Genomic DNA, 26,583 nt, shown 5'->3' on the forward strand with positions numbered 1-26,583 from the left:
CACAAACATTGAATGCTGTGGTTATCTTCATAACTGCAGCAGAGCAGTGCTTGTGGTGGACTTTGTATGCAGCTTGGGCAATAAACCAAAAGGAAATCAAATGCTAGTGACCAATGGACGACATGGTAGTTCAGTGGTTAGCACCGCTGCCTCACAACACCAGGGTCCCGGGTTCGATTCCACCTTCGGGTGACTGTGTGGAGATTGCACCCGTGCCAGCGTGGGTTTCCCCCGGGTGCTCCAATTTCCTCCCACAGTCCAAAAATGTGCAGGTTAGATGGATTGGCCATGCTAAATTGCCCAATGTCCAGGGATATGCAGGCTAGGTGGATTAGCCATAGGAAATGCAGGGTTACAGGGATAAGGTAGCAGGGTGTGTCTGCATGGCATGCTTTTCAGAGAGTCAGTGTGGATTTGATGGGCTGAATGGCCTGTTTCTACGTTGTAGGGATTCTATCATTCTAAATCATTCAAATGTCTGTAATGCTAATAGTGAACCACCAGAGGCTGTACTGTAGGAACAACCTGAATGAATCTTAGGAGGGATTTGAGAAAGCAAGAGGGAGGGGGATCAAATTAAGAAGCTGCATTAATTATGCTTTTGGTCTCTGGCAAGAAGGCTTCAGACACCACACTAAACCTTAACATTACTGAATTTATAGCTTCTGAAATTAGGCCATCAGGCCTGCCTACCCATTTCAGTCAGAAACACATCCAGAATACAGTGGTGAGCTTCGCTGGCAGACCTATGCTGAATCAGCCCCATGGTTCTGTATGTGGCATGCTTTGAAATAATAAAGTTACCTTCTGCAGAGGTTCGAGTAGTTTTCCAACAATCAGGATGGCAATCATCACAATTACGGCAGATAAAAGCCCAGCAATCTGCAAAAAAGAGAAATGTGAAAAATATCAATGCTAACAAATAAAATTTCTGTCGCAGAGCAATAGTTAAAAAAGAAAACAGTAAAAGTTTTGTGATGCTACATTTAACAACCTTTCAAATGGCTTCACAAGGTTCAGCACGCAGTCAATTAAAAATCACAAGGAAATTGTTGCCAACAGTGAAGAAAGTGTTCAAGCCCTTTCAGTGAATCTCAGTGATACAGCACAGGCAACTATTCAGCGCACAAACTTGTGCCGGCTCTTTGAAGGGGAACCCCATTCCCTTGCTGTTTCTCCATAACCCTGCAAAGATTTTCTGCTTCAAGCACCTTAGCCACTCCTCTTTTGAACTTTATTAATTCACTTGCTTCCACCATCTTTTCATCCATTGCATTAAACTCACTGCAGAATATAATTTATCCTCTCCTGCTCTCTGGTTCTTCTGCCTATTACTGTTGACCATTCTGCCAACGGAAATAGTTACGCTATGAAAATCCTTCATGTTCTTGAACGTCTCTATCAGTGCCCTTTTGGAGAGGTACCCCAGCTTCTTAGAATCTTAAAACCCCTACAGTGTTGATACAAGCCATTTGGCCCATCGAGCCCACACCAACCCTCCAAGTGGTATCCCGCCCAGACCCACGCCCTTACCTTATTCCTGTAAACCTGGATTTCCCATGGCCAATCCAACCAACCTGCACATCTCTGGACTGTGGGAGGAAACTTGCGTAGACACAGGGAGAACGTGCAAACTCCACACAGACGGAACTGAACCTGGGTCCCTGGCGCTGTGGGGCAGCAGTGCTAACCACTAAGCCATTGCCACTCTTCTCCCTCCATGTAAATGAATTCCCACATCTCAGATACCTTACTGATAATTTTATTTCTCCCTGCACCTGCTCCAAGGCTATGACATCCTTCTTCAAGTACAGTGTCTAGAATTGGAACTATTGTCCAGCTGGGTTCTAACCAGTGCTTTGTAAAAGGTTTAGCATAACTTCTCATGCAAAAAAGAAAGATACTGTAAATGCTGGAAAACAACTGATGCTGGTTAGGCTGGAGAGAAACACAGTTAACATTTCAGGTTGGTAATGTTTCATCAATACTGGAGGAGGAGGATAGGCATGCAGGAGTTCTGGGCCCATAGAAAGACAAGGAAGAAAGTCAAGAAAGGAATAAAAATAGGTCTTTGATAGGACAGAGGGCAGGAGAGATCAACTAAATATTTCATGATGTAAAAGCCATAAAAAAGTATAGTAAATAAACAAAGATGGGTTCTGCAAGGTTAAAAAGCATCATCTGAATCAACACGAGGGGATAAAGTAAAAAAAACAAGCCAACAAACAAAATACCTAAAAAAGAACAAGATGTAGGCAGAGGTTATAATCCAAAGTTGAACTCAGAGTCTAAGAGGCTATAGAATGCCAAGACCAAAGACAAGATGTTGTTCCTTGAGTTTGTGTGGAGCTTCACTGGAACACTGTCCTAGGCCATGGATACAAAATATCAAAGTGGGAGCTAGGTGCAGAATTATAATGACATCTCCTAGCTTCCTGTTGCCCATGCACGGACTGAGTGGAATTGTTCTGGAAGGGTGACAGCAGAAGTTGGCAAAATCAAATCAGGCACAAATGGGGGCTATGTCAACTGTAATGAGTAGGAATCTTTGGTCTAGGAAACAAAGCGCTAATTTGGAAGGCATTACCAGAACAGATTGAGAACCTGGAAAAAGGGAATAGAATCCTCACAGGAGGCAGGGTGTGAAGATGTGTAGTCAAGGTAGATGTGGGAGTTTATGGGCTTTGAATAGAGTATTAAATTTATTACATCACTACAATCGTTGCTAGCATCCAAGCAACTGCCACTCATCATTACTTTGTTTTCTCAACCAATTTTACATCCATCTGTCCAACACTCCTTTAATTCTGCGTGGTTCAATTTTGCTAAAAGTTTAGAACATGGTATATTATCAAACGGCTTTTGTAAAGCAATCCATTTCTTATGCTTGTTATGTTTGTTCTTTATTCTTTCCATCATGTGGTGAATTGAATGCCCTCTGAAGTGGCCTAACAAGTCACTTAGTTGTAGAACTGGCAACATGGCCATGAGATTTGCTGACAAAGTATAAGCACACATGTAATCTTTGTCTATTCTTTACCTGAGTTTTGCCGCCTGTGCTTTCCTGTACAGCTGTACGTGACAGAGCAGTGCCTGCCAAAAAGCTTGAGAAACAACCAGCGAAAATATTCGAAATTCCGAGAGCAATGAATTCCTGGAAGATTGCACAATTAAATAAATACTCGTGCAAATGATAGTTCAATTGCTGTCAACAGTCTTATCTTACTACTTTGATACAAGTTGGTGACACGTTAATGTGATTAAGCAGATTTTTCTCCTCAGAAGAATGTATTTTGTCAGTTCACACAGTTGACAACTGTGCACTTCTTATATTGAACTTGGAAAATCTCTACATAATTCTTTAAATCAGTCACATTCACTTCTGTAGCACTCAAGTAGGTTTTGGCAGATTCTAATTTCCATTATGTGAGATCCAAGAAAAAATCCACATGCTTTGGACCGACAGCAAAAGAGAGGAAAAATAACTGCATAAGTAAAGCTGACTGCTTTACTGTCAATAAAAATGTTTCCAAAATTGGAGATGAACCCAAAAATACTGCAGGTCAAGTCTCTGTCAAGATACTCACGAGACTGGAGGGTTGAGGAGGATGGAACCAGGATGGAAAAAGAAGAAACAGTAGATGGAATATATTTGGATTTCCAAAATGAGTATGATAAGGAGTACTGCATGTAAGGTTACTTCATAAGATAACAGCCCATGGAGATGGTTTTAGGAGATTAGTATGGAGAAAGGATTAGCTAACTGTTAGAAAATAGATTTGGGATAAAACAGGCAATTTCAGGATATCTGTCTGTAACTAGGAAATGCCATGGCAATCAGTAATATATGTTGTAAATAATCATGGCCCCAGTAACGACTTGGATGACATAAGTAAATGTATTATCTGCAAATTTGGCAATAACAAGAGAAAGCAAGTAATGAGGTTGACAGAGTCTACAGAGGGATACAGCTGAAATGAGTGGGTAAAAACTCGGCAATGAAACATAACATGGGAAAATGTGAAGTTGGCAGCAAGAATAGAAGAGCTGAATATTATTTAAAATGGTGAAAGACTGTAGAAAGCTGTAGCATAGAGGGATTGGGGATCCTTGTGCATGAATCACAAAAGTGTCTAAATTCAGTAAGTAATAGGGAAGACAAATAGACTGGAATTCCCTCCCTATTGGCATTGTGGCTGTACCTACACCAAATGATGGCAGCAGTTTAAAAAGGCAGCTCACCACCACCACCTTCTCAAGAGCAACTATGGCTGGGCAATAAATGCTGAGTCATAGCTGAATAGGCTGGGGCTTTTTTCCCCCCGGAGCATCGGAGGCTGAGGGGTGACCTCAGAGGTTTATAAAATCATGGGGGGCATGGATAGGGTGAATGGCCAAGTTCCTTGTCTTAGGGTAGGGAAGTGTAAAACTACACGTGAGAGGGCAAGATTTAAAAGGGGCCTAAAGGGCAATTTTTCATGCAGAGGGTGGTGTATGTGTGGAACAAGATGCCAGAAGTGATGGAGGAGGCGGGTACAGTTACAACATTTAAAAGGCATGTGAATGGGTACATGAATAGGAAGGGTTTAGAAGGATATGGGCCAAATGCTGGCAAATGGACTAGATCAGTTTAGAATATCTGGTCAGTGCAGACAAGTTGGACCAAAGGGCCTGCTTCCATATTCTATAACTCTTGGCCTTTATTTCAAAAGAAATGTAGTATAAAAATAAGGAGATAATGCTAAATCTATACAAGATCCTACTTAGATCACTGTGAATACTGTAAGCAGTTGTGGTCCCCTTATCTAAGGAGAGATATACTGACATTGGAGACAGTCCAGAGAAGGCTTACAAGATTAATTCTGGGTACGGAGGGATTTTCTTTTGTGGAGAGGTTAAGTAGGTTGGACTTGTACTCACAGAGGCGGCTTCCCTTGAGAGAGTCTAAGACCATAGGGCTTAATCTCAGAATAAAGGGGTCATCCATTTAAGATAGATGAGGATTATTTTCCACTCTCTCAAAAGGTAGCCAATCTGAATTTCTTTTAAAAAACCACAGAAAGCTATTGATGCCAGATCGTTGACTATATTCAAGCTGAGATGATAGGTTGTAAATCAGTCAGTCAGGGAATAAAGGACTTTGAGGATAAAGGTAGGAGAGTGAAACTGAGGATTATCAGATAAATCATGATCTCATTGAATGGCGAATTAGACCTGATGGCCTGAATGGCCTAACTTTTGCTCCTACATCTTATGGTTTGCAAAATCTGCAAGGAACCAAAAAAAAAGAACAGATGTAGCGTTACTTATACCTCCCACCCAGGTGGTTGTTGAGAGAGTAATTGCAAGACCATAATGATGGCACCAAGGAGGGTGGGTACAGGTTTCTTTTGTCTGTGGCTGTGCACATGTTTCCATTCCACTTGGGATCTCAGCACAAGATTGTGCCAGTTGACAACCAGGTAATGCAAGTGATTCAGTTCTGGAAAACTGAATGTCATTGTGTGAACAAAAAACAGTGCCAACTGGGAGTGTTCTAGGGCCATTTCCATCCTAGTCTCAAAGCACAACTGGCTCCAAAGTTATGTTAACTTGAACAATCCAAAAATAAATTACAAAGTCATATTTTAAGGGGATGTTGCATTAATAGATTGATATTGCTCAGCTGACACAACTGACAAATCTGTGGTGATTTGACTAAGTTCCTGCAGGGCTATTACAATAGCAACTGCTTAATTTATTCTCAAAAAGTAACATTGATTGACTTTAGGATTATCACTCAAGCCTATATTTTCACTTTGAAAATATAGTGGGTAGAACTTTGAATGGGGAACACGAGGATGCTAAACAGGTGGATATGCAAAACATCCGTAACAGTTGGTCTCGTTTTACATTTCTGCACATGCTAAGTTTCACCGAATCTCTCAATCAAACAGCAATGACTCATCTTAAGACGACTGCTAGCTCTCAAACTGCTGTTTGAAACTATTCTGACTTCTAAATTTTGTCAGGCAGGACATTAGTTCACATTCCATCAAACTCCATTAATGTAAGAATTAACAACAATTACGATAGAAATCAAATTTTGATTACTGAACTTGTTTTTAAAAAAAGATAGATGGGTAAGTTTTTCAAGCTCAAGCTTTCACTTTAAAAACAAGCATCCAACTATAGAGACAACAGTAGAATCTTGCTTACTAACCACAGCATCATGTACCTAACTGCTTATGTGTTAGCTATGCAAGCTACAGTAACTTTAACTTGAAATATAACTCAGAACTTTCCCTGTGTCTTGTGACACCACACTTTGTTTGCTGTTTCCATGGCTATTTTTTCCTGGAACAGGTCAGCAGAAGTCATAGCTGGAGCAGCACCATGCCACATCATGAATGACTTGCCAGGAGAGCCTCCCCCACTCTCTACTGCCTTCAACAGGCAGATTGGGAAGATTCACAGGTCATTAATCATGTTTTATGGCCATGTTATGAATGCAGATTCCATGGCCATCATGCCCTGGAGGGATAACTAAACCCATGGCTCAGAGGCAAGGACGCTACCCACTGCATCACAGGGTCTCCTTAACATAACTAAGACACCAAAAGTGAATTGACACTATATTCAAACCCTCTCTTACCTGGTTTCCATCAATGGGATAGTCATGTTTGCTGCCAAATACTTTAGCAACTGAAACAGCCACAGCATATCCTACTATAGCAATGGAAAATGCTGATGCACCCACTTGACCAAAAATGCCCACATCTGGGGTCACTGGCGGTAAAAATCTGTGCACAAGAGCAAAATGAAAAAAAAGTTCAAACATTTCTGTGCTCAATCTGACAAAAGCTTTCACATCCGTAACAAAGAATACAAACAGCATATTTAAACTGCAATACATGAATTGTGACATCTTGAAAAGGATGTAATCTTCAAATTTAATCTTCTTACCCTGTTGGAATGCTGTTAATAATTCCAGCATTGTACTTCTCTTTCAAGTTAGCACCATAGGAGATCCCTGTAGCTATAATAGTCTGGAACAAGCAAACATGTTCAAAAATCAACCATGTTTATATATTGCTACTTCTCCCACTATGTTCACCAATCATGTTCTAACTCTAACCTATTCTATACCAAGATCTCCTAGGGTTGTATTTTAACAGCCTTCTGGAGACATCGTGGGAATCAGGAGAGGCGATAAGATGGCACTGAGAGGGGACATTACAAACTTTTCACTGCACTCATTGGACTGCACGTGACAATAAAGGCTATTCTAGTTCTAATCAGGAGGGGAGCTCAATGTATTCCCACTGACCTGGGACATTATCACAGGCAGGAATGACAACAGCATAGCTGGCCACTGACCAGAGATGGACAGCCAATTAATTGTAATTAAAGTAACTAATAAGCTTATAGAGGATTATTTTGTGATCTTGTCAGGAATTTTTTTTGGCACTTGAACTACCCCCTGCTGTGTAGTTAGTGAATAGTGACAGACTCCCTGGGAATCTTTCTTTCTGTGGACTCCATAAGTCACAGAGGGGACCGCTGGTCGCAATGACTGGTCCCTTGGTCCCAACAGAAGTGAAAGTCACCAGAGTTCCAGAGAACGATCAGCTGCTCTCTCAGTGGAGATACATGACTGGAAAGGACAAAAGTTGAGAAAACAGAGCTCGTGGAGAGTTCAATCCCTCCAAAAGCCCACCATGTAGACGCGGTACCCCTCAACAGGCAGATGGTCACATTTCCCTTGCAGCCATCACAACAGTCACCATTGGCAGTGATGCTGCTGCAGCTACAGATCTTCTGATGATCTAGCCATCACCTTCTTGCTGTTTGTGAACCAACCTGTTCAAAAGGGGATGCTATATTTTCAAATTTACAACAGACTTCATTGTCTGCAAAGAAGTTTTGAGGTTGTAAAAAGTTCTGTATCAATGTAAATGATTTCTTTATTTTTCCCGGCTTAGTTAGGCAAGTAATTTTTGTCTCCGTGAGCCTTGCACAGCCATATGGAAAGATGTTTTTAGCCAAAGAGAAGTTTGAAAAATAAAACTGAACTTTTAAAAACAAGTTTATAGATGTTACCTACTTGGCTGCACAATGGAATCTACCTCATTAACAAACAAACAGGGTTGGTCAGAACACCACAATGATCTGTGTAATAGTGAGTAACTGAATTCAATCTTGGAACAAAATTCTCTGTTCAGAAAATAGACACTAAGTTCTCCTTGCATTGTGAGGTACCAAGCCAAAACATTTCACAGGTCAAATTGGATCATAAGGTCTTAATGAATTTAATAAAGCAGCAGGTGGGGAACAGAATAGATGCGACTGTCCCCAGGATTAGATGAAGTGAAAAAAAGGACAATTATTCCAATTGCCCGAGGGTGAACATGTGACAACAGTATTAAGTGATCTGATTAGCCCTTCTATATTTGGGCATTCAATGTTAACTTTTCTGTAAATAACAGGCACATTGGTGGAGTACCAAAGAGCTATCATTGTTGCAATGAAACCAAATATCAGTGCGTTTAAAAAGATGAAAAGCCAGAAAAAGCTGACACTCCACCTTTACCTAAGGGGTTGACTTAAACTACTTCTTTGGTTTTATGACTGATTTAATTTACTTACCACTATCAGTTCGATAGGAATAGGCACTTTAATCTTATCTTTGTAACGATTATTGATTTCTTTTACAATTACACACACGACAAAGGTAATCAAGCCAGCAATGAAGTCTGCAATATTGGTTTGTCGAATATTCCGGAATATGTCAATAAGAGTCTACAAAATAAATTTAAAAGCAGAAATTATAACAAATGCAGAATCTCAGCCAGAAAAGCAATTTGATACTTATGCTGGAGTTAGAGAAAGTGATATGAATTAGGTTTTCTTAATATGCTTGCTCATTCAGCTGGCAACATTTTCTCCTTTTTGAATAGAAAGTCATGAATTCTGACCATGTCACAGATTTGAATATATATATTTACAGCAGTAATGAGGGTTTCCTGCATTGTTAGAAGTGTTCTCTTTCAGATGTTAAGCCTACACCCTAATTGCTTGCTCAGCAGGTCATACAAGCTTCCATGCAACTTTGTAAAAGAGTTTGAAGTACAGGAAGATTCCTAGGTATTTTGACTAAGCTCAAAAACATACAAACATGTGAAATACATCAGGCAGAATAAGTGCAGCTATTTGATCAAGTCAACCGCACAACACAATAGCTGGACCAAGATGATTAAACACTATCCCTCCCCTGAACATGTTTCCACCCCTAACAAATACCATGTAAGACTTTCAGATAATCGGATAATTTATTTTCTATTTGTGAAATCTTGTTGTGCACAAATTGACACCAAGTATGTCTGAAATGCCTGCACTTCAAAATAGTTAATTAGTCATAAATTAGAGAACATATACAATTTGTTTGATAAATGGGCACCAGGTACTGTCACATCAGATTGGGATATGAAGTTCTCCACAGTCAGACCGCCTGCCTGTAGTCAACATCAAAACTAATGCATGTTAATGCAAGTTGGGCTTGGTTTCTGTACAGTCGCACCCATACGAAAGTATTTTCAATGGACAATAAGTGAACAGCAAAATTTTCCTATCAATATTCATCATGCAAAAGAAATGAAATGCATGCCCATCTTCTGATGACCAGCACTATCAAGTCTCCTTGCTAAAAAAAAATTAAACTTGCTGCTCTGGACCAGTTTTCCACCATTTGTCCATACACAAAAGCTTTATTCTTTTTGACATTCATAGAATGGCTCATTGGAAGCTTAATTTCACTTGTGCTATAAAGAACTGTTGGTTTTGTCGTTGTGGCTTATGAATTTGTCTTTCCCTCTGTAGTGATTGTAATGAGGTCAGCCAGGTGGCTCTCATAGAATGAGTTCTCTGCTTTGGACCAGGTTAACAGCCCCATCAGGGAGCCCTGGCTGACAGATATAAACAGGACGGTCAGAGTTTCAGTCCACTCAGCTGGCTCTGAGGAAGCTGGACCAGTGTCAAGTACTATGCGTGTGTAAATAAAGCGTAGCTTGGTGACAGGATACCAGCTTCTGCAGAGTCATTTCAGTGGCAACGATAGAGAAAAAAAAATACGGTCCTGAAGAAATTCACTTGAAACAGTCGTCTTTGAGTTGGGTAAGCATTTCTGGCATCATGCTGTTATTTGGGAAGCTTGACTTGCTCAATCCTTCTGAAGACTGGGCTAGTATGTGGAAAGAATGCTTTTTTTTTCCCCTGGGCAAATGACATTGGGGCAGACAAAAAGCAACGATTGATTCTCCTGAGATAACAAGGTGTAGAGCTGGATGAACACAGCAGGCCAAGCAGCATCACAGGAGCAGGAAGGCTGACGTTTTGGGCCTAGACCCTTCATCCTACTATCTCCGATTGATTCTCCGGACAGCTTGTGGACCTGCAGCTTTTTCCATTATTAGGAGCCCAGCATTTCCTGAGGCAGCAGAAACTAAAACCTTTCAAGAGTTGACTGATTTAGTTAAGGAATATTATGACCCCAAACCTCCAATTCGGAGACGCTATCAGTTTTACTCTGCAGTTCGAGAACCAGGGGAATCCGTGTCGGGATCTTGGAGGTTAAGATGACCAGCAAAGGCATGTGAGTTTGGCTAACCCTTAATGAGATACTAAGTGATCATTTGGTATGTGGGATTAATGATGTAACTATGCAAAAAGTGCCTACCAGCTGCAGTCCAACTGGATTTCAAACAGGCACTATAACTGGTTTTGTCATTAGAAAATGCCATGATTGGATCGTATGAGTTACAGGCTATGCCGATGGAAGCGGACACCTTCACCAGACCAACTGAGCTTGTGGGACACCATTTGAGTGGAGGCAATTACATAGCTTCACTCAGGACATATCCTAAACAGGTCAGCTCACAACAAAGCCCTAAAACAAAGCCAAGCCTTGGCCAAACGGTTAACATTTTTGCCAGGATCCGGGTCAGTAGGCCAATGTAGTTGCTGCCAGTATGCAGGCTCAACATAGTGTAAGAGTCCTAATAGTCCTGAATTGGGAAAGAGAACCTCATAGGCTAGTATCCATAAGCCAGATGGGAGAAATGTGTGTTCCAGGCACCCCAAGTGACCTACTTGGATTACAGAGTTGACAAGACCGGGTTACACCTAGTGGAAGATAAACTGAGGGCTCCCAGGTCTGTAACGGAGCTTAAGTCTTTCCTCGGCCTGCTAAATTATTAAAGGAAGTTCATACGTAACCTGGCCTCCATCCTGCCACCCTTACATTTGCTACTGAGAAACGGTCAGCCTTGGAAATGATCTCAAAGCCAAGACATAGCCTTTAGGGAAGTGAAGCAGCAGCTATCATCCTCTAAGGTGTTGGCACATTTTGATCCCAAACGAGATCTAGTGCTGACATTCAATGCCTCACCGTATGGTATCAGGGTAGCGTTGGCTCACAGATGGCCCAATGGAAAGGAACATATGCTGCCCAGACTTTTGGCTGATACAGAGCGCAAATACGCCCAGATCGTGAAGGAAGATTTGGCAGTCATCGTTGGTGTGAGAAAGTTGCACCAATACCTTTGCAGATATAAATTTGCAATAGTAACAGACCACAAACCCCTGCTAAGGGGTTAAGGCCATGCTGCTCATAGCTTCAGGTTGAATTCCGCAGTGGACTCTCATTCTAAGTGTACAATTATAAGTTGAAACACCATCCGGGAAGCCAAGGAGCAAATGCGGATGCCTCGAGCTACCTCCCACTGGCAGATATACCACTGGTGGTGCCGCCAGGGGAAGAGTTCATTCTGATTTTAAACTTTCTGGACACTCTTCCAGTCACTGCAGACAATATCAGGACCTGACAAAACTAAAACTGGTGGTGCTAGGGGAAACAAAAGAGCCATCACAATCAGTTCATAGAATACGAGTTCCTGACTGGGGCTGTTAATCTGGTCTAACTGGGGAGCCCTGACTGACAGACATGAACAGCAGTGTCAGAGGTTCAGTTTACTCAGAGCTGGCTCTGAGGAAGCCAGACCAGTGTCACATACTAAGCGTGTGTAAATAAGCGGTGACTTAGTGACAGGATAGTGGCCTCTGTGCAGTTATTTCACCTCATTTAGCAATGTCTCTTTATGACTTTGTGGGTCTCTTTATGGAATGAGGATTATTTGACTGTTAATTAGACCCAATTACCTAAAATTAAGTTTGATTTTGAATCAAAATCTGTTTCAAAAAGGGATAAGGGCTTAAATTTGAGCAGTTTAAATCCTTCAATTCCTACATACCTTAGAACTAAATTTAGCCACAATTTAAATTATTACCGTCATTTTAATATTCAAAACCATTTCACATAAAATAATTATTTGCTCTTGAACAAGCACAAGATAATACTCACATATATGACCGACAGAACACCCATGTAACTCTGTGTTGGGACGCTTAAGCATATTTTCAATTGAAACACAAAAACGTGAAATGCAGCAGCTGTTGTAAATCCTCCCACTAATGGCACGGAGAGGTATCGAACAATGAAACCAACTTGCAGAATCCCAAGCACAAGCTAAAATATGAAGGAAACAGCTGTTAGTAACGTCGTTTAAATGGTATATGAATAAAGCACAGATGGTGGCTATTCGGCCCACTGTGTCAATGCCAGCTCTCTGAAAAAAGCAAACGCAGCTAGTCAGACTAATGCACAGGTCCACAAATTCTCATCCGCTAATACCCTTTTGAAAGCTGTGATCGATTCAGCCTTCACCACACTCTCAGGCAATGTAGTCCAGTTGCTAACTACATGCTGTAAGGAAAACATTTTATCCTCAGTTATCCAGCACCTCAAATCAGTATCTTCTGGTTCTCAATTCTTCTGCCAATAGGAATCGATTTTTCCCATCTTCTCTGGCCAGACCCCTTTGGGCTTTGTTTGAGGAGAAATATTAAGACAATTAAAAATATATATTACCTGAATAATGCCAGCAAGAACAGTGACTGAAGATGCAATTATAACTCTCTGGCCATCTCTGGCAACCGTATCCACAAGCGTAGCATTGTCATCTGTCATGTTACTTGAAATCAGGAAATTTTCATCAGGTGTCATTGATAGACTCAAAGTCCCTATCATCAAACTGGTAATTGGAAAAGGTCCTATGCAAAGTCAAGCAAATAAATATATCTAAGACAGGAACAGAACTCATTCATTTCAAGTTATGGTGACTGATATGATATAATGGGAACTTTCAAACAGTAACATACCCATAATCTACAAATCTTTTCCCGATACAAAAACTTTTCTTGAAGTTGCAAACTTGTTCTGGAATAAGATTTCACACATGCCTGCTCCCATCTTGTAGCTTATCCATATGATCATTCTTCATGCGTGAACCTATACTAAGTATTTGGGACTTCACAATGGAGTGTCATCCCAATGTTCACATTTCAGTTTTGCACTCTTGTACAGGAAATGTGTTGATTTGAGCAATAATATTTTTTGTATGTGCATTCATTGACATTGATGTAATTAATCTTCTTAATTCATTCATAAGATGTGGTGTGGCTGGCCAGGCCAACATTTATTGCCCATCCCTAATTGCCCAGAGGGCAGTTAAGAGTCAACCAGATTGCTTTTTCTGGAGTCACACGTAGGCCAGACCAGGTAAGGACTATAGTTTCCTTCCCTAAAGGACATTAGTGGACCAGCTGGATTTTTATCCAAAACCAGTTATGGTACCATGGTCATTTTATTAAATTACAGATTTTTCTATTGAATTCCTGGCACAATTTGAACCTGTTTCCCCAGAACATTACCCAAGTCCCTGGATTAATGACCTAGCAATAATCCCAATAGGCAACTGCCTCCCCAAGATTCGTGTTAGGGGTGGACTTATTCTTGTTTGAGTTTAAAACTGACCTACGCAAATTTTGTCTGATCCCATAAAATCAAAATGCCTCTGCTAATTTAATAATTGTTCAATTGAAGTTTTACCTCCAAAAGTACAGTTGAAACAAAAGACATCAACAATACCTGTAAAACACCAGCTTTACAATCAAATGTGCTCATTAACGGAGCCTTGATTAGTAACTTCCCAGTTCAGCAAAATGTAGGAAATACATACTTTTATTTGCACCTTAACATTTCTAGACCCAAGATCAAAACTAAAAAACTCAGGAGGTTCAACCAAAGTGTACTCACCAACAGCTAAATGTTTTGAAGTTCCCAAGAAGAAATAGGGCAGAATGGGGAAAAATGCTGAGTAGAGACCAAAAGCAACAGGGACTTCGGCCAACAGAGCAAATGCCAGGCCTAAAAAAAGAAATATTTGGTATAATACTACCTTTCATCATCTTAAATTTATAATGCAATTATAGTCTAATTGCAAGAAACAAAATAATTTGATCTAAAATTTGTTTCTTTGAGGTCCACTCCAGTTTCATCACATTTCAAACTGAATCAGTTAGTAAGTTCGTTATGAAGGACCATAAAAATTTCTTATAAATGAAATCTCACTCTGTGGTTAGTAAAATTTAGGTTAATACATATAATCTCATATTTAGTTTATTTTTATGGCTGTTTCACAGCACAGGTTTGGCATTGGTTTTTATCACTCACTCCCCAACTAAGAAATTTTAGCTGTAGGTACAATTAACAAAAAAAAAGCGAATTATGCATGACAAGGATCAGCAGAAAAGACAATTTGATTCCCATATTAATAGGCCAGTGTTTGCAAAAGTATTGCATCATCGGAATCCACTTGACACTATGTATGGAGTCCTTACCCAATGCATCTTGGAGCCATAAGCCCTCTGTAGAAGTAACAATAATATGGTATTCTCATCAAGTTTTTTCCATTTGCCACTATTTTAGTCAAAGTAAACTGCTGGATTAACTCAGTCATGCAGCAGCTTTGGAAAGAGTAAGAGAGTGAACTTTTCAGGTTGATGGCCTTCTTTGGTACTGGCAACTGTTAGAGATGTAATACATTTTAAGCCCGTACCAGAGAAAGGGCAGGAAGGAGGAATGGAACACAAGAGGATTGCAGGGGAGGAAAGTACAAAAGGGACGTTTGAGATAGGTTGTGAGACGGGGTGATTAAATAACAAAATGAATAATGGTGTAAAAGAAAAGAGGTGGTAAAATGGGATAAAACATAACAGGTCAATAGTCACCATAAACAACAGCATTATTACAGAATCATTCCCAGAATATGCTGTATGAACAATATTGGAGTAATGATTTCTGATCTGAACTTTTTGAACTCAAAAGCTGAGTCTGGAAGAATGTAAAACACCCGACTGATTGGTGATGTGTTGTTCCTCAGGCTTCCAGTGAGATTCATTAGAAAAAATTATAGGGAGCAAAGAGTTCAAAGTAGGATTGGAATGGAGAATCAAAATGGCAAACAACCAAAAAGGTCAAGATCAAGCTTATGGAATTGTTGGAGATGGTCCAAAGTGATCACCAAAACTAAATGTGTCCTCTGCAATGTAGCAAAGATAGTGAACAGCTAAAACATTAAATTGTTTCAACTTGAAAGAATACTTGAGGTCTTGAGCATTGGTAACCATGTAGGAGAAAAAGGGTGGGAGTTGCACTTGCATGGAAAAGACAGTAGGTCTTGTGATGACTGCAGAGTGAACTATGGTGTCAGTGGTTCCTTTGGGAAGGATGATGTGTTTGATCATATCAATGCACTAGAAGATAAGATGTTCAATTTGGAAGCTAGTGAGGTGGAAAGCAAGGAGAAAATGAACTCCATTGTGATTCTGGGATGGAGGTGAAAATAACAGGAGAAAAAGTAGGAAATGAGGTAGACTCAGAGCCAGGGTCCTGTTGACATGGTGGAGGGGAATTCTCAATGGAGGAAAATATATGGAGGCCACATTGCAAACAGTGAATGCAGTATACTAAATTGGAAAGTGGCATTGTCAGAACAGATGCAACAAAGTTAGAGAAACTGGGAGAAATGAATAGAATCTTTACATGAAAAGGGACAGGAAGAAATTTTTTTTAAGATAACTGTGGCTGTAATAGTACTTATAGTGGATTTTGATAATTTTCCATCTTCATTTGAGGATTGACAAGTTAAGAAAGTGGGCAATATGAAGAAAAGGGAGAGATGGAAACAGATAAATTTAACAATTTGCCAGTTCAAGGGGAAAGCAAGAAACCACACTCATACAATGTACTAGAAAAGTAAATCAAGAAGAAGAGGATCATTCTGGTACTGGAATAAAGAATATTCCATGCAATTGGAAGGATAGAGTCATAGAGATGTATAGCATGGAAACAAACCCTTCAGTCCAACTCGTCCATGCCAACCAGATATCCTAAATTAATCTATTCCCATTCACCAGCATTTAGCCCATATCCCTCTGAACCCTTCTTATTCATATACCCATCCAGATGCCTTTCAAATGTTGAAATTGTACCAGGCTCCACCACTTCTCCTGGCAACTCAGTCCATACATGCACCACCATCTGCATGAAAATGTTGCCCCTTAGGTCCCTTTTAAATCTTCCGCTTCTCACCTTAAAGCTGTGCCCTCTAGTTTTGGCTCCCTCCATTCACTTATTTAGAATCAGACCCATAAAATTTCCCACAGCAATACTTGTTATCTGGAAGAAATAAGGAAAGAGCCAAAGAGGGAAGCTATTCAAAATGGATAGGTTGTGGTTAGACCTCTATTGAACGAAGACACAGAGGGCCTGCAGACTTTTATGATTGAAGATTGAGAAGAAGCACTAGTTGTCCATAATAAAAAGAGATAGATAGGATAGGAAAGGAAACAGGAAAACAACTGTCAAAGTGACAAGGGCATTGTGCAATTCACAGATGTGGAGATGTAGATGGAGAAGACAAGAAGTTTTCAGACCGACAGGCAAGTTCTCTGGGACAAGAACAAGCTGAAACAATGGGTATGCCAAGCAGCAACTCCAAACGAAGTGATCAAAAGGCGGCATGCAGGCAGAGAATGGGGTCCAGATAGGACAAAATTTCTGCATGGAGGAAGAAGGGTCCTCTGTGCTGGGGATGGTCTGGTGCAGGAATATGTTGATGGTGGTGAACAGACTTCCAGCAAATAAAGTTAAATCAGACAGGAAGGAAGAAGAGTTTAACATTGTCTCAAGCTCAAAATTTTGCTGAGATGGGTCTAAGGGGATAAAGTCGGGGCTTTTACTGGGAATAATTGTTGCGTGTGGGGTTGGGGAGGGTAAGAGGTCAAAAGAAGATTAGAGGATATACTGAAACTCAAAAGGTGAGATCGAAAAAGGAAGGATGTGGTTGGAAGAAGTGAAGGAGAAGAATATTGTGAGGGTTATTTTTCAACTGTTACTGGTTTCATTGGACTTTTCTTATGACTACAAATATCATTCTCTTAGAGAATTCTCATAACAGATCCAGTTCAAGATTTTGCAAATGTAGTTCTGCAGCGAGCTTAACTGATGGTTGCTCAGGAGTAGCCTATATTGAATAACTACTAACCCATTATCAGTACCAGGGCAAAGCACATGACCTCCACTCAACATCTCCTGTGATGCTATTGTAAACAGTCCTGCATTAAAAATGTGTAACTTTATTGGACCGGACACTTCATAGATAAAAGCTATTTTGATCACAATATTGTACATAAAATTATTCATGCACAAAATTAGGTCCCTACATGTGAACCCATGTTATGCATACCTTTTATTAACAAGACCTGAATTGATCATTTGAGACCACCTTTAAGGTATTGTTAGGACAGTTTTAAAGTTGAAAAACTTGGTCTGTCAGCCTCAGGCCATCATTAAGTAAAAAATGCACAATATTCTACAAAGAGACAAGTGTTATCCACTGTTCTAACCAGTTGATGAGAATGGACTTGATGCTATTTTGTGGGGCCCCAGAAACGTAAAATTTAAGACCACCATCTTAGTTCCATTAGCTCAAAAAGTGTTCCTTGGCAAGCTCTTGGCCTCAACAAAAATAAGACCCCTTTAGTTGTGATAAATGGAATGTTTACATTAGATTTCTTGTTCAGTTGCATATTATAGACCTGCAATATTATTAGGGGAGGAAAATTGGATTTCATTCCATTTTCAGTAATAGATCAAGCGAAGCTACACTACTTATTGCATTTAACCCTGTCACAAAGTGGAACAAAAACTAAGTTCAAATATAGAAAATACCACAGAGAAATTTGTTCTACTTCACTAGTTTGAAATGATCAATGTGTCTTATTCAGTGAAGGAAACTAAAATTCTTCACCATATCCAGTCAAATGAGCAAAAACCAATGATTGCTGAAACTATAGCTGCATAGAGCAGGTGGGTTATTATTTCAAAATTTTCAAAAAGTTAAATGTATTTGTATCCTGGAAACAAGCTTACCTTGTAACGTTGCCACCAGACCAGTGCTCAGTCCAGAAATGATATCACCAGGCAACCATTCCTTCAATCTGTACTTGGGCAACCAATCCAATATGGGCAGAAAGCCTTTAATTATGCCCAGAACCCTTTTAACTGAGCAACTGCAGAGAAACAAAATTAACAAATAACATACTTGAATTTGTGTAACAGAAATCAAAATCAGTGCTGTTCAGTTCTGATAGACTCTGAAGTTGCCCTATCAAATCATGCAGTGTCCCTCACAATGATTGCCAGATACAAGATAAACAAAAAACAAAAGAAAAATGAACAACAGAATCCAATGATATAAAGTATGACAAATAACACAAAAAGGGATCTTGGGGACATGATTTTGTTATGATTCATAAAACACTGAAAAATAATAACTTCATCCCTTGGGTTTGTTTTAATTGAAAGCAATATTGAAAAGTAATGGAAGATCTAGTTTGAGTATAACATGAATGTTATTCCATTTAATTTCCTCTTTAAAACTTCTATTCTTCTACACTTTGTTAAACCAGAAATTGTTCAAAATCAATTTTGAACACCACAAGTGAACCAGCAAGCAATCTACCCTAAAAGTTTGGATTTTAGCTACTAGTCATACTCATTGGCACATTGAGCCTCATTTCCACAAAATAATTCCCATATTCATGTAATTTATTTCTTTGTGTCTTTATTATTTAAAAACAAAAATGTTCTTTGCTCCCAAAAATCACCTTGCATCCAACAAAAATAATTGTAATGCCTTTTCACAGGCCTCAAATTCTGGATTGTTCACAGATCCACCAAATACTTCACAAAGTTAAATGACCCAATAGAGGATCCATCCTTTCCCTTCTGTGGCATTCCAAAACTAAATTTCCTATTATATGGATTTATTTTTATATATAATATGTGCCCTTTCAACTGACAGTACACAACTGAACATGAGAAATAGAAAATGCTGGAAATATTCATTCGGGCATGCTGATCTATAAAGAGAAAAACAGTGATACTGTTTCAGGTTGATGACCTTTCATTAGAAGTGTTTTTCCAGCATTTCCTGTTTATTTGTCTCAGGTTTCCACAGTTCAGTCAGACAGGTGTGTGCAGTTTTGGTCTCATTAAGGAAGGATGGAAATACTTTGGAGGTCGTTCAGAGGAGGTTTACGAGATTGCTACCTGGAATAAAAGGGTTGTCCTAGATGAAAAATTGGAGGGGTTGGACTTGTTTTCACCAGAGTGAAAAAAGTGATTTTCTTGAAGTTTAGGAGATCCTGGATGTCTGGACAAGGTGGGCTTCTCCTTCTCTCTTCTTGTGGGCGAGATCAGAAATAGATGGCACAACTTAAAACCTGGGTCACCTGTTTAAGACCAAGATGAGAAGGTTTTCTTTCCTGAGAGGCTGTGCAACTCTGAAACACTACCTTTGAAGGCAGAATGTTGAATTTATTTGATCGGTGAAGGTAGAATGACTTCATATTTAACAAGAATTGATGATTAGCAGGGATAAATAAGAATGTGGAATTCAGAACATAAACCTGCCATGATCTTAATAATGAATGGCAGGGTAGGCTTGAAGGGTCAATGGCATACTTCTGCTCCTAATTTGTATGTCTGTATGTTAGTATTATGCTTACAATGGTTTAAAATATTTGGCTGATCCACATCTTTTCCTTTGTGCTTTATATGACAAGGTGCCCTACCAAGAGCATTTGTATTTTATGTTTTTGAGAACATCCATCTTTCCCAACCAGTTTATGATAGACATTTGACATTGAGTTTGGGAGATTTGGTCCAAAGCTAGGGCCTTAAATCCAAACAGAACAGATTACGTAGATATGAGGGGCAATTTAGTTAAATTAGATTGAAAAACACATGACAATGGATAAAGTAATGTCTTCTAGAGCTGAGGAGTCCAGGACAAGTGGCCGACAGTGTCAGGATAAGAGGGTCAGGCATTCAAGGTTTTTGAGAGGATTTGTAGCTTGGGTTGTTGATGCGGTTGTTAACATGCTCACCGAGCTGATTGTTTGCAGATGTTTCGTCACCATACTAGGTAACATCATCAGTGTGCCTCCGGTGAAGCATCGGTGTTCCATCCCACTTGCTATTTGTGTCTTGGTTTGCTGGGGTGAATGGCATCACTTCCAGGTTTGTTACTTAGTGGTTGGTATATGGGGTCCAGCTCCACATGTTTGTCAATGGAGTTCCGGTTTGAGTGACAGGCCTCCAGGAATTCTCATGCATGTCTTGGCTTGGTTTGTCCTAGGATGGCTCCATTAATTGGCCTTATTGATTGGTGGAGCATGTTCAGTGGGCTCCAACGGTCTATTCCTGCTTCAATTTCTTATAACCTAATTTGTAAATTCAAACGTGTTCCTTTTTATACTGCATATAGAGCACAAATGATGAACTATTTTCTATTGTTCAATCACTGGCTGTAAACATCAAAATGCTTCTTATAGTCTTACTTCCTTGTATTTTGTTGAAAAAATTCATTTCTTCATAACAGTATTCAAGTTTAGCAGCCACCAACCCATTTAAGAGTCTCAGAGTCATACAGCAGAGAAACAGAACTTTCAGTCCAACCAGTCCACACCAAACATAATCCCAAACTAAACTAGTCCCACCTGTGTGCTCTAGGCCCATATTGCTCCAAACCTCTCCTATTCATGTATTTGTCCAAATGTCTTTTAAACATTGTCATTGTACCCATATCCACAACTTCCTCAGGAAGTTCACTTCATGTGTGAACCACCCTGTGCAAAAGAATTGTCTCATGTCTTTTTTTCAAATCTCTCTTCTCTCACCTTAAAACATGTGCCCCCTCGTCTTGAAATTCCATATCCTAGGGAAAAGCCAACTACCACTAACTCTATCTACACCCCTCATTATTTTATAAACTTCTATCAGGTCACCTCTCAATCTCCTATGTTCCAGTGGAAAAAATCCTAGCCTTTCTCTACTCAAACCTTCTATACCCAGGAACATCCTGGTAAATCTCTTCTGAACTCTCTCTAGTTTAACAATCTTCACTATGAAATTTAACATCTCACAAATCACTCAGATTTTCCCCTTGTAGTAAGAACCCATTTACACAAGGACAGAAAGTTTAGATGCAAGTTGAAAGGGAAGGAATTAAAGATACCTTTCTCTTCCCCTCTCCGAAACCCATTATCACCCCAGCTAGTGCACCTGAAGTTTAACAGGCATCGCTGTACAATTTACCAGAGCCATTTTCTGCTGTTTGTCTGGTTAGGACTACTTACCTTTCAAGTTGTTGGTATGCAGGATTACCTGGAGCTAAATAAGAAGAATTCTTGTTGTTACTGACAGCTGTACCCATCCAGATTCTCTAAGTGAGCCACTCTAACCAGTCAGGCATTACAAAACTCTAGAGCACTGCAGAGCTGCCTGGTTGAGGTACTGAGTTATTGAGTTTGCGAAAGAGGACATTAGTTTAAAAGCAATCATCAGGCATGTAAAATTAAAACTACCCGAACAGGCTTTGATTTTCAGTATGGTGGAAAAGCCTGCATTCTGCAGCCAACCTAATCTACCTTTTGTCAAAGCCTGATGTCATGTAAAGTTAAAGTTGCCATAGTTTATGGTAACCTCAATCAGTTTGGGAATTGAACCCACACTGTTGGCATGACTGTGAATCACAAACCAGCCATCCAGCCAACTAAGCTAATCAAACCCCTCCCAGTCTGCAATGCAGCATGAGGCCAACAGTGCAGATTTAATACCTGCACTGGCCGAAGTTGCCATGCATGTCCCTCCCTCTCAACCTCTCCCCTCGTCTAAGCTGTGGTGACTCTCAGGTTAGACCACCACCAATTCGCTTTATCTAAAAGGGACAGCAACTCTATGGTCCGATAGACCAGAATTAAAGATTGCTCATTTAAAGTTTTAGTAGGCAATGAGACACAAAGAAGTTAACTTGCACACAAAGCTAGATAACTAAAAGCGTAGATTGAAATGAACCAGGAAATCAGAGGCTTACAATACGCAACTGGTTCATAAGAGAGAGGAGAACTGAAAAAGGAAACAAAAAAAGGCCCCAAAAAGTGTATGAAAATAAATTAATAAGATACTAATTTAATCAACATAAATACCAGAGTAGTCAATGGATGAGTAAATGAAGGACTAGAAGAGATCTTGTGGAAGCAAAGGGCATGACTGAGCTACAAAATGAAATGCTGATAATATCACATGAAATTATTTACAGTGAATCTGTGTGTCTGTCTGTGACATTTTCCACCTACTCTGTACCTGAACACCTTTGAAATGTAATATTAATTTCCTTGCTCTGGATATAGACTACAAGTTCTGGCCTCCTGTACAACCCCAACAATGTCCACTTCTCACCACTTTTCTGGTTCCTACTTTATATTCTAACCAGATAGGCAGTAGCAGAAATGGCAATTTGATGGAATATTATCAGGGTCTGAGCAATGTAGACTACAGCAAGATTTGTGGTAGGGTCAGACAAGCAGTCCGTCAAGGTCTATCTTGCCCCATCTTTTATGCATTTCTCTTACAACACGGCAAAATTCTTGTTAGGCAGCGTTGAGTTACGAATTAAGGGAGAGTTGCTTTTCAAAAATCTCATTACCAACACAAGTCGCCTCATTACTATTCAGCTTCCAATCTTACCAAGTGCCTCAAACAAGCTAGCCGTCAAGAATTCTCGGCGTGAACGTAAGTTCAGATACCTGACACCTTAAGCTCACTGCTTGCTCCAAAGGAGCTCAACTTTAGACACTGGGCAGCAACATCTCAGAGCATGTTCCACGAACACCAGCCACATATACTTCATGTTCGAGGGAATTGGGATCAAACGTGTACCAGGCCATAACAACACTGAGGACATCTCCACTTACAGGATGCTTTTGCACTTTGAGCTGCATTGGCAACTATCATTGTAGTGCCGCTGCTGCTCAGGGTCATGCATCCAGCTCATGGACTGGACCAGGGCACCTCCAGCCTCTTCATTTGGTTCATCATGCTCACTCGCTCAAACTACTTGGATGCTCACAGCATCCCTGTCATGCATTGTCTTTTTGCACTTTTACATCTCAGCCAGATACGCTAAGCTCATTTCACTACTTTCTTGCCTTATTGCTAAGTGCAGTCACAAGCCAGGAAGCTTGTCATGGTTCTCAGCAGTCCCCAGTCAAGTCAAGGGGATTAGCCTTCAATTGGGGGTCCCAACAAGAAAGTTAAAGGTAGCCTCTGATACCAGTCCAAGAGCTTGGACAGTCAGGGTAGTCAAAAATCAGGATGTTCTCCATAAAAGGTGTCAGAAGCTGAATATTAGGCAGCACACCATTATGTGGAGTCTTTCTGGCCTATTATCGGCTGTTTTCCTCTTAAAATTAGGCACGTATTCGGGAGAGGAGAACAGCTGGCATAACTGTATCTTTTGGTGCAAGTGGGGAGATATCTCGAGTGAGAAAGCAGGCAGCACAGAGGGTGAGTGGTAGAACATGAACTTTGGCAGAAGCTGGCACAGTAGCAGAGACTGAGTGAGTGTGACGCTCAGTGGAGAAGGTCACTAGCTTCCTTTCTCCCATGTTGGGTGTTCCTCCAGGTGGCTGAGGCTGCACTGACCTGGGTGGTAATCTCAGACCAGGCTGGGAGGGTTTGGTATTGTGGCTTCCACTGCTGGTCCTAAGGGAAATGGGTGACCCACATCTGCACCATTCCAACCAGCAGGGCCTCCCAATCCCCTACCCACAAATTGGGGTGCAATTTCCCCGGTCTGCCATGTCCTGGGTAAATGTCAGGAAGTGTGCAGGGCAGCTCCAGACTGACAGTGCTTATTTGGGTGCACAATGGGATTTTAAAGATGGCAGGAGCACAAGGGATGTTGGTCTTTTGGTGACTTATCTGATCAGCGGTGAATTGTTCTGGAAATGTGCATTGGAATATAGGAATAGAATTGAAAATGTAGGATGCCACAGGCAAAGGAATAGGTAGTTAACAAGACACATTTGGTAAGATACAATGAGAAATCTCATTGGGCCTTACAGCAAATATTCCTCCAAAAAAACAAAACTCAATGCAACTCTCACTTAGCCAAACAAAAATCTCAAAATTCAGCCCAATTGTTTCTTAACTCCATTCAGCCTTTTCTGTTCATAACGTTACGCTAAAATGCTTCAACTCAAATGTTTCTTAAGTGGCTTTACAATTACTACTTTGCATTATTAAGTTGTTTGAAAATTGCCCACTCAAATCAATTATTTCTTCAGATATTCTTTCCAAATTACAGTATTAGACTTTTTAAAAAAAAAGGTTTAAATTTAGTGGCTGGCAAATATTGATGACGTCTTACAGAATGCTGCTACTGAACTGAAGGGGAACAGGAACCTGTTTTGCTTCAGATTCGAGAATAGCGAGAAACTAATGGAGGTTTTAGAGCGGCTTGCTGGGGACGCGGAGAGGCGGAAAGCCTCCTCTTACCTGCATCTCTTGGCCAGTCGGTCGCGTATAGTCTTGGGGACCTTTTCCTTCTTCTCATTTTCCTCCAGGAAACTATTCTCGGAATAAACCGAACGCGCCACAAAGTAGTTGTGATTGACATTTTCTGCTGTCGGCATTTCAGTCGCTTCAAGGCTCTCCTGTTCAGCGAACAGGTGACTGGACACTGAAACACAATGATCTTTTGGTTATAAACCAAGAGCATCCCGAGTTGGTTTCATTGAAGGCACTTCACTGCAGAGACTCTCAAAAGAATTTGCAGCTTGAACTCTTCCAGTCCAGATTTGCAGTTAAACAAAAGTTACTTAGACTTTGCTAGACTGTGTAACCCACTCAAGTAACTAAAAAATCATCGCCCCTTCTCCCTCTCCAGTTAACAGGCAATGATTTTTGTTTTTTAAAAGTGGGACCATTTGAACAGCCACCTTCTCTATCCAGGAGTTTGTTTTTTTAAAAATTGCAGCTCTTCCGGATAAACTGCTTCTAGTACAATGAACACAAGAGAAAACAATCTGAACGTCTGCCATACCCCGAGAGAGCGCGTAATTGTGGGAGGCTTGTCTGGACTTTCCAAAACACGTCAATTAATACTGGCCAAGTCCCAGAGACACGGTGAATCCCAGAAACAATTTGTCTTCAATAAAACACTTGTGCAGCATATCCACGCTGCACCCCAGTTGAATTGAAAATTCTATTTCACTCCCGTACCCGCAGTCTTTTTGGGTGAAATCCCTCTTGGAAAAAAAATCACACATTGACAAAGTAGGATTTTTTTTTTAAAAAATCCCCTCTACCTTCCAAACAAAACGAACACGTGGATGTCTCCCACCTCATGGCGAACGCTTTTAAACTTAATTCGTATTGTCGGTTTTGAGGGACTGTTCTTCCGGAGAAATTGTTTTTCTTTTTTGTCCCCCCAAAAAAATCCCTAAGCACAATTCCGACAAAGATTATCGACCCAATTCACTCCGAGGCTGGACAGTTAAAAAGTAGTTACTGATTAAAAAAAAATACAAACTGTGAAAATGAGTCAAGTAACAATCAGTTACAGAAACATAACGGGAGTAACGATTTTTTTTTCTGATTCTTTGACATGATACATTTAGAAACTTTCTGTATTTGGTAAATATCTGAATGTGTTTTTAGTACCTGTTCAAAACCCACAGATATGTTTATATAAATTAGCACTTTACCGCTGCCGTCTCGAACCTCCTTGGACGTTGGACGTTTTCATCAAAAGGGTAGAGTTTTCTGCGGGTTTTTATATGGTTATTATATTTTGCTGTTTTATTTATAATGCATACACAAAGCAGCCTGCTCCGGATCAGGGGAGATTGGCTCAGGTCTGCAAGCCCCGCTCATTGCCAAACTTACGCAGAGTAGCAACATGTTTACTCAAACTACTGACTGAAATAAAACACGTCAACAATGGAAATCTATTTGGGGGTAAAAATCATGTTGTTAAAAATCTTAAGTTTCCACCCAAATCAAAAGCAAAATGCGGTAAAAGACTGAGACAGAAATTGCTCGAAATATTCAGCAGGCCAAGCAGCACCAATGAGGAAAGGAGCAGGGTTAGTATGTCAGGTGGACGATCTTCCATCGGTCCTGATGATAGTGACATTAACCTGACTTGCTTCCTTATAGATTATTTCAGCATTTGCAGTCTCCCCGTTCCACTTCCCTTTTAAAAATTTATAATCCGCAATAGCAGCACACCA

General features: G+C 40.3%; 1 protein-coding gene across 2 annotated transcripts in view; it reads right to left on the bottom strand.

Moving 5' to 3' along the window:
• LOC109932615 (pendrin) overlaps positions 1 to 25,441 on the bottom strand; it is a 51,789-nt gene extending 26,348 nt beyond the window's left edge. The window contains exons 1-11 of one of the 2 annotated variants that reach the window (XM_020531765.2): positions 25,392 to 25,441; positions 24,845 to 25,028; positions 18,371 to 18,510; positions 14,192 to 14,302; positions 12,965 to 13,146; positions 12,398 to 12,562; positions 8,629 to 8,781; positions 6,946 to 7,028; positions 6,635 to 6,782; positions 3,041 to 3,154; positions 805 to 882 (exon numbers count right to left, since the gene is read on the bottom strand). In XM_020531765.2, the coding sequence (XP_020387354.1) occupies positions 805 to 882; positions 3,041 to 3,154; positions 6,635 to 6,782; positions 6,946 to 7,028; positions 8,629 to 8,781; positions 12,398 to 12,562; positions 12,965 to 13,146; positions 14,192 to 14,302; positions 18,371 to 18,510; positions 24,845 to 24,981 (1,311 nt within the window). In that variant the 5' untranslated portion in view covers positions 24,982 to 25,028; positions 25,392 to 25,441. Of the gene's footprint in view, positions 1 to 804; positions 883 to 3,040; positions 3,155 to 6,634; positions 6,783 to 6,945; positions 7,029 to 8,628; positions 8,782 to 12,397; positions 12,563 to 12,964; positions 13,147 to 14,191; positions 14,303 to 18,370; positions 18,511 to 24,844; positions 25,316 to 25,391 lie in introns of those variants that run through there. The other variant, XM_048610498.1, reaches the window with a different exon arrangement.
• Between the last annotated feature and the right edge of the window lie 1,142 nt (positions 25,442 to 26,583).

Source organism: Rhincodon typus, chromosome 22 (genome assembly GCF_021869965.1).
Source record: "Rhincodon typus isolate 14 chromosome 22, sRhiTyp1.1, whole genome shotgun sequence".
Classification (NCBI taxonomy): domain Eukaryota; kingdom Metazoa; phylum Chordata; class Chondrichthyes; order Orectolobiformes; family Rhincodontidae; genus Rhincodon; species Rhincodon typus.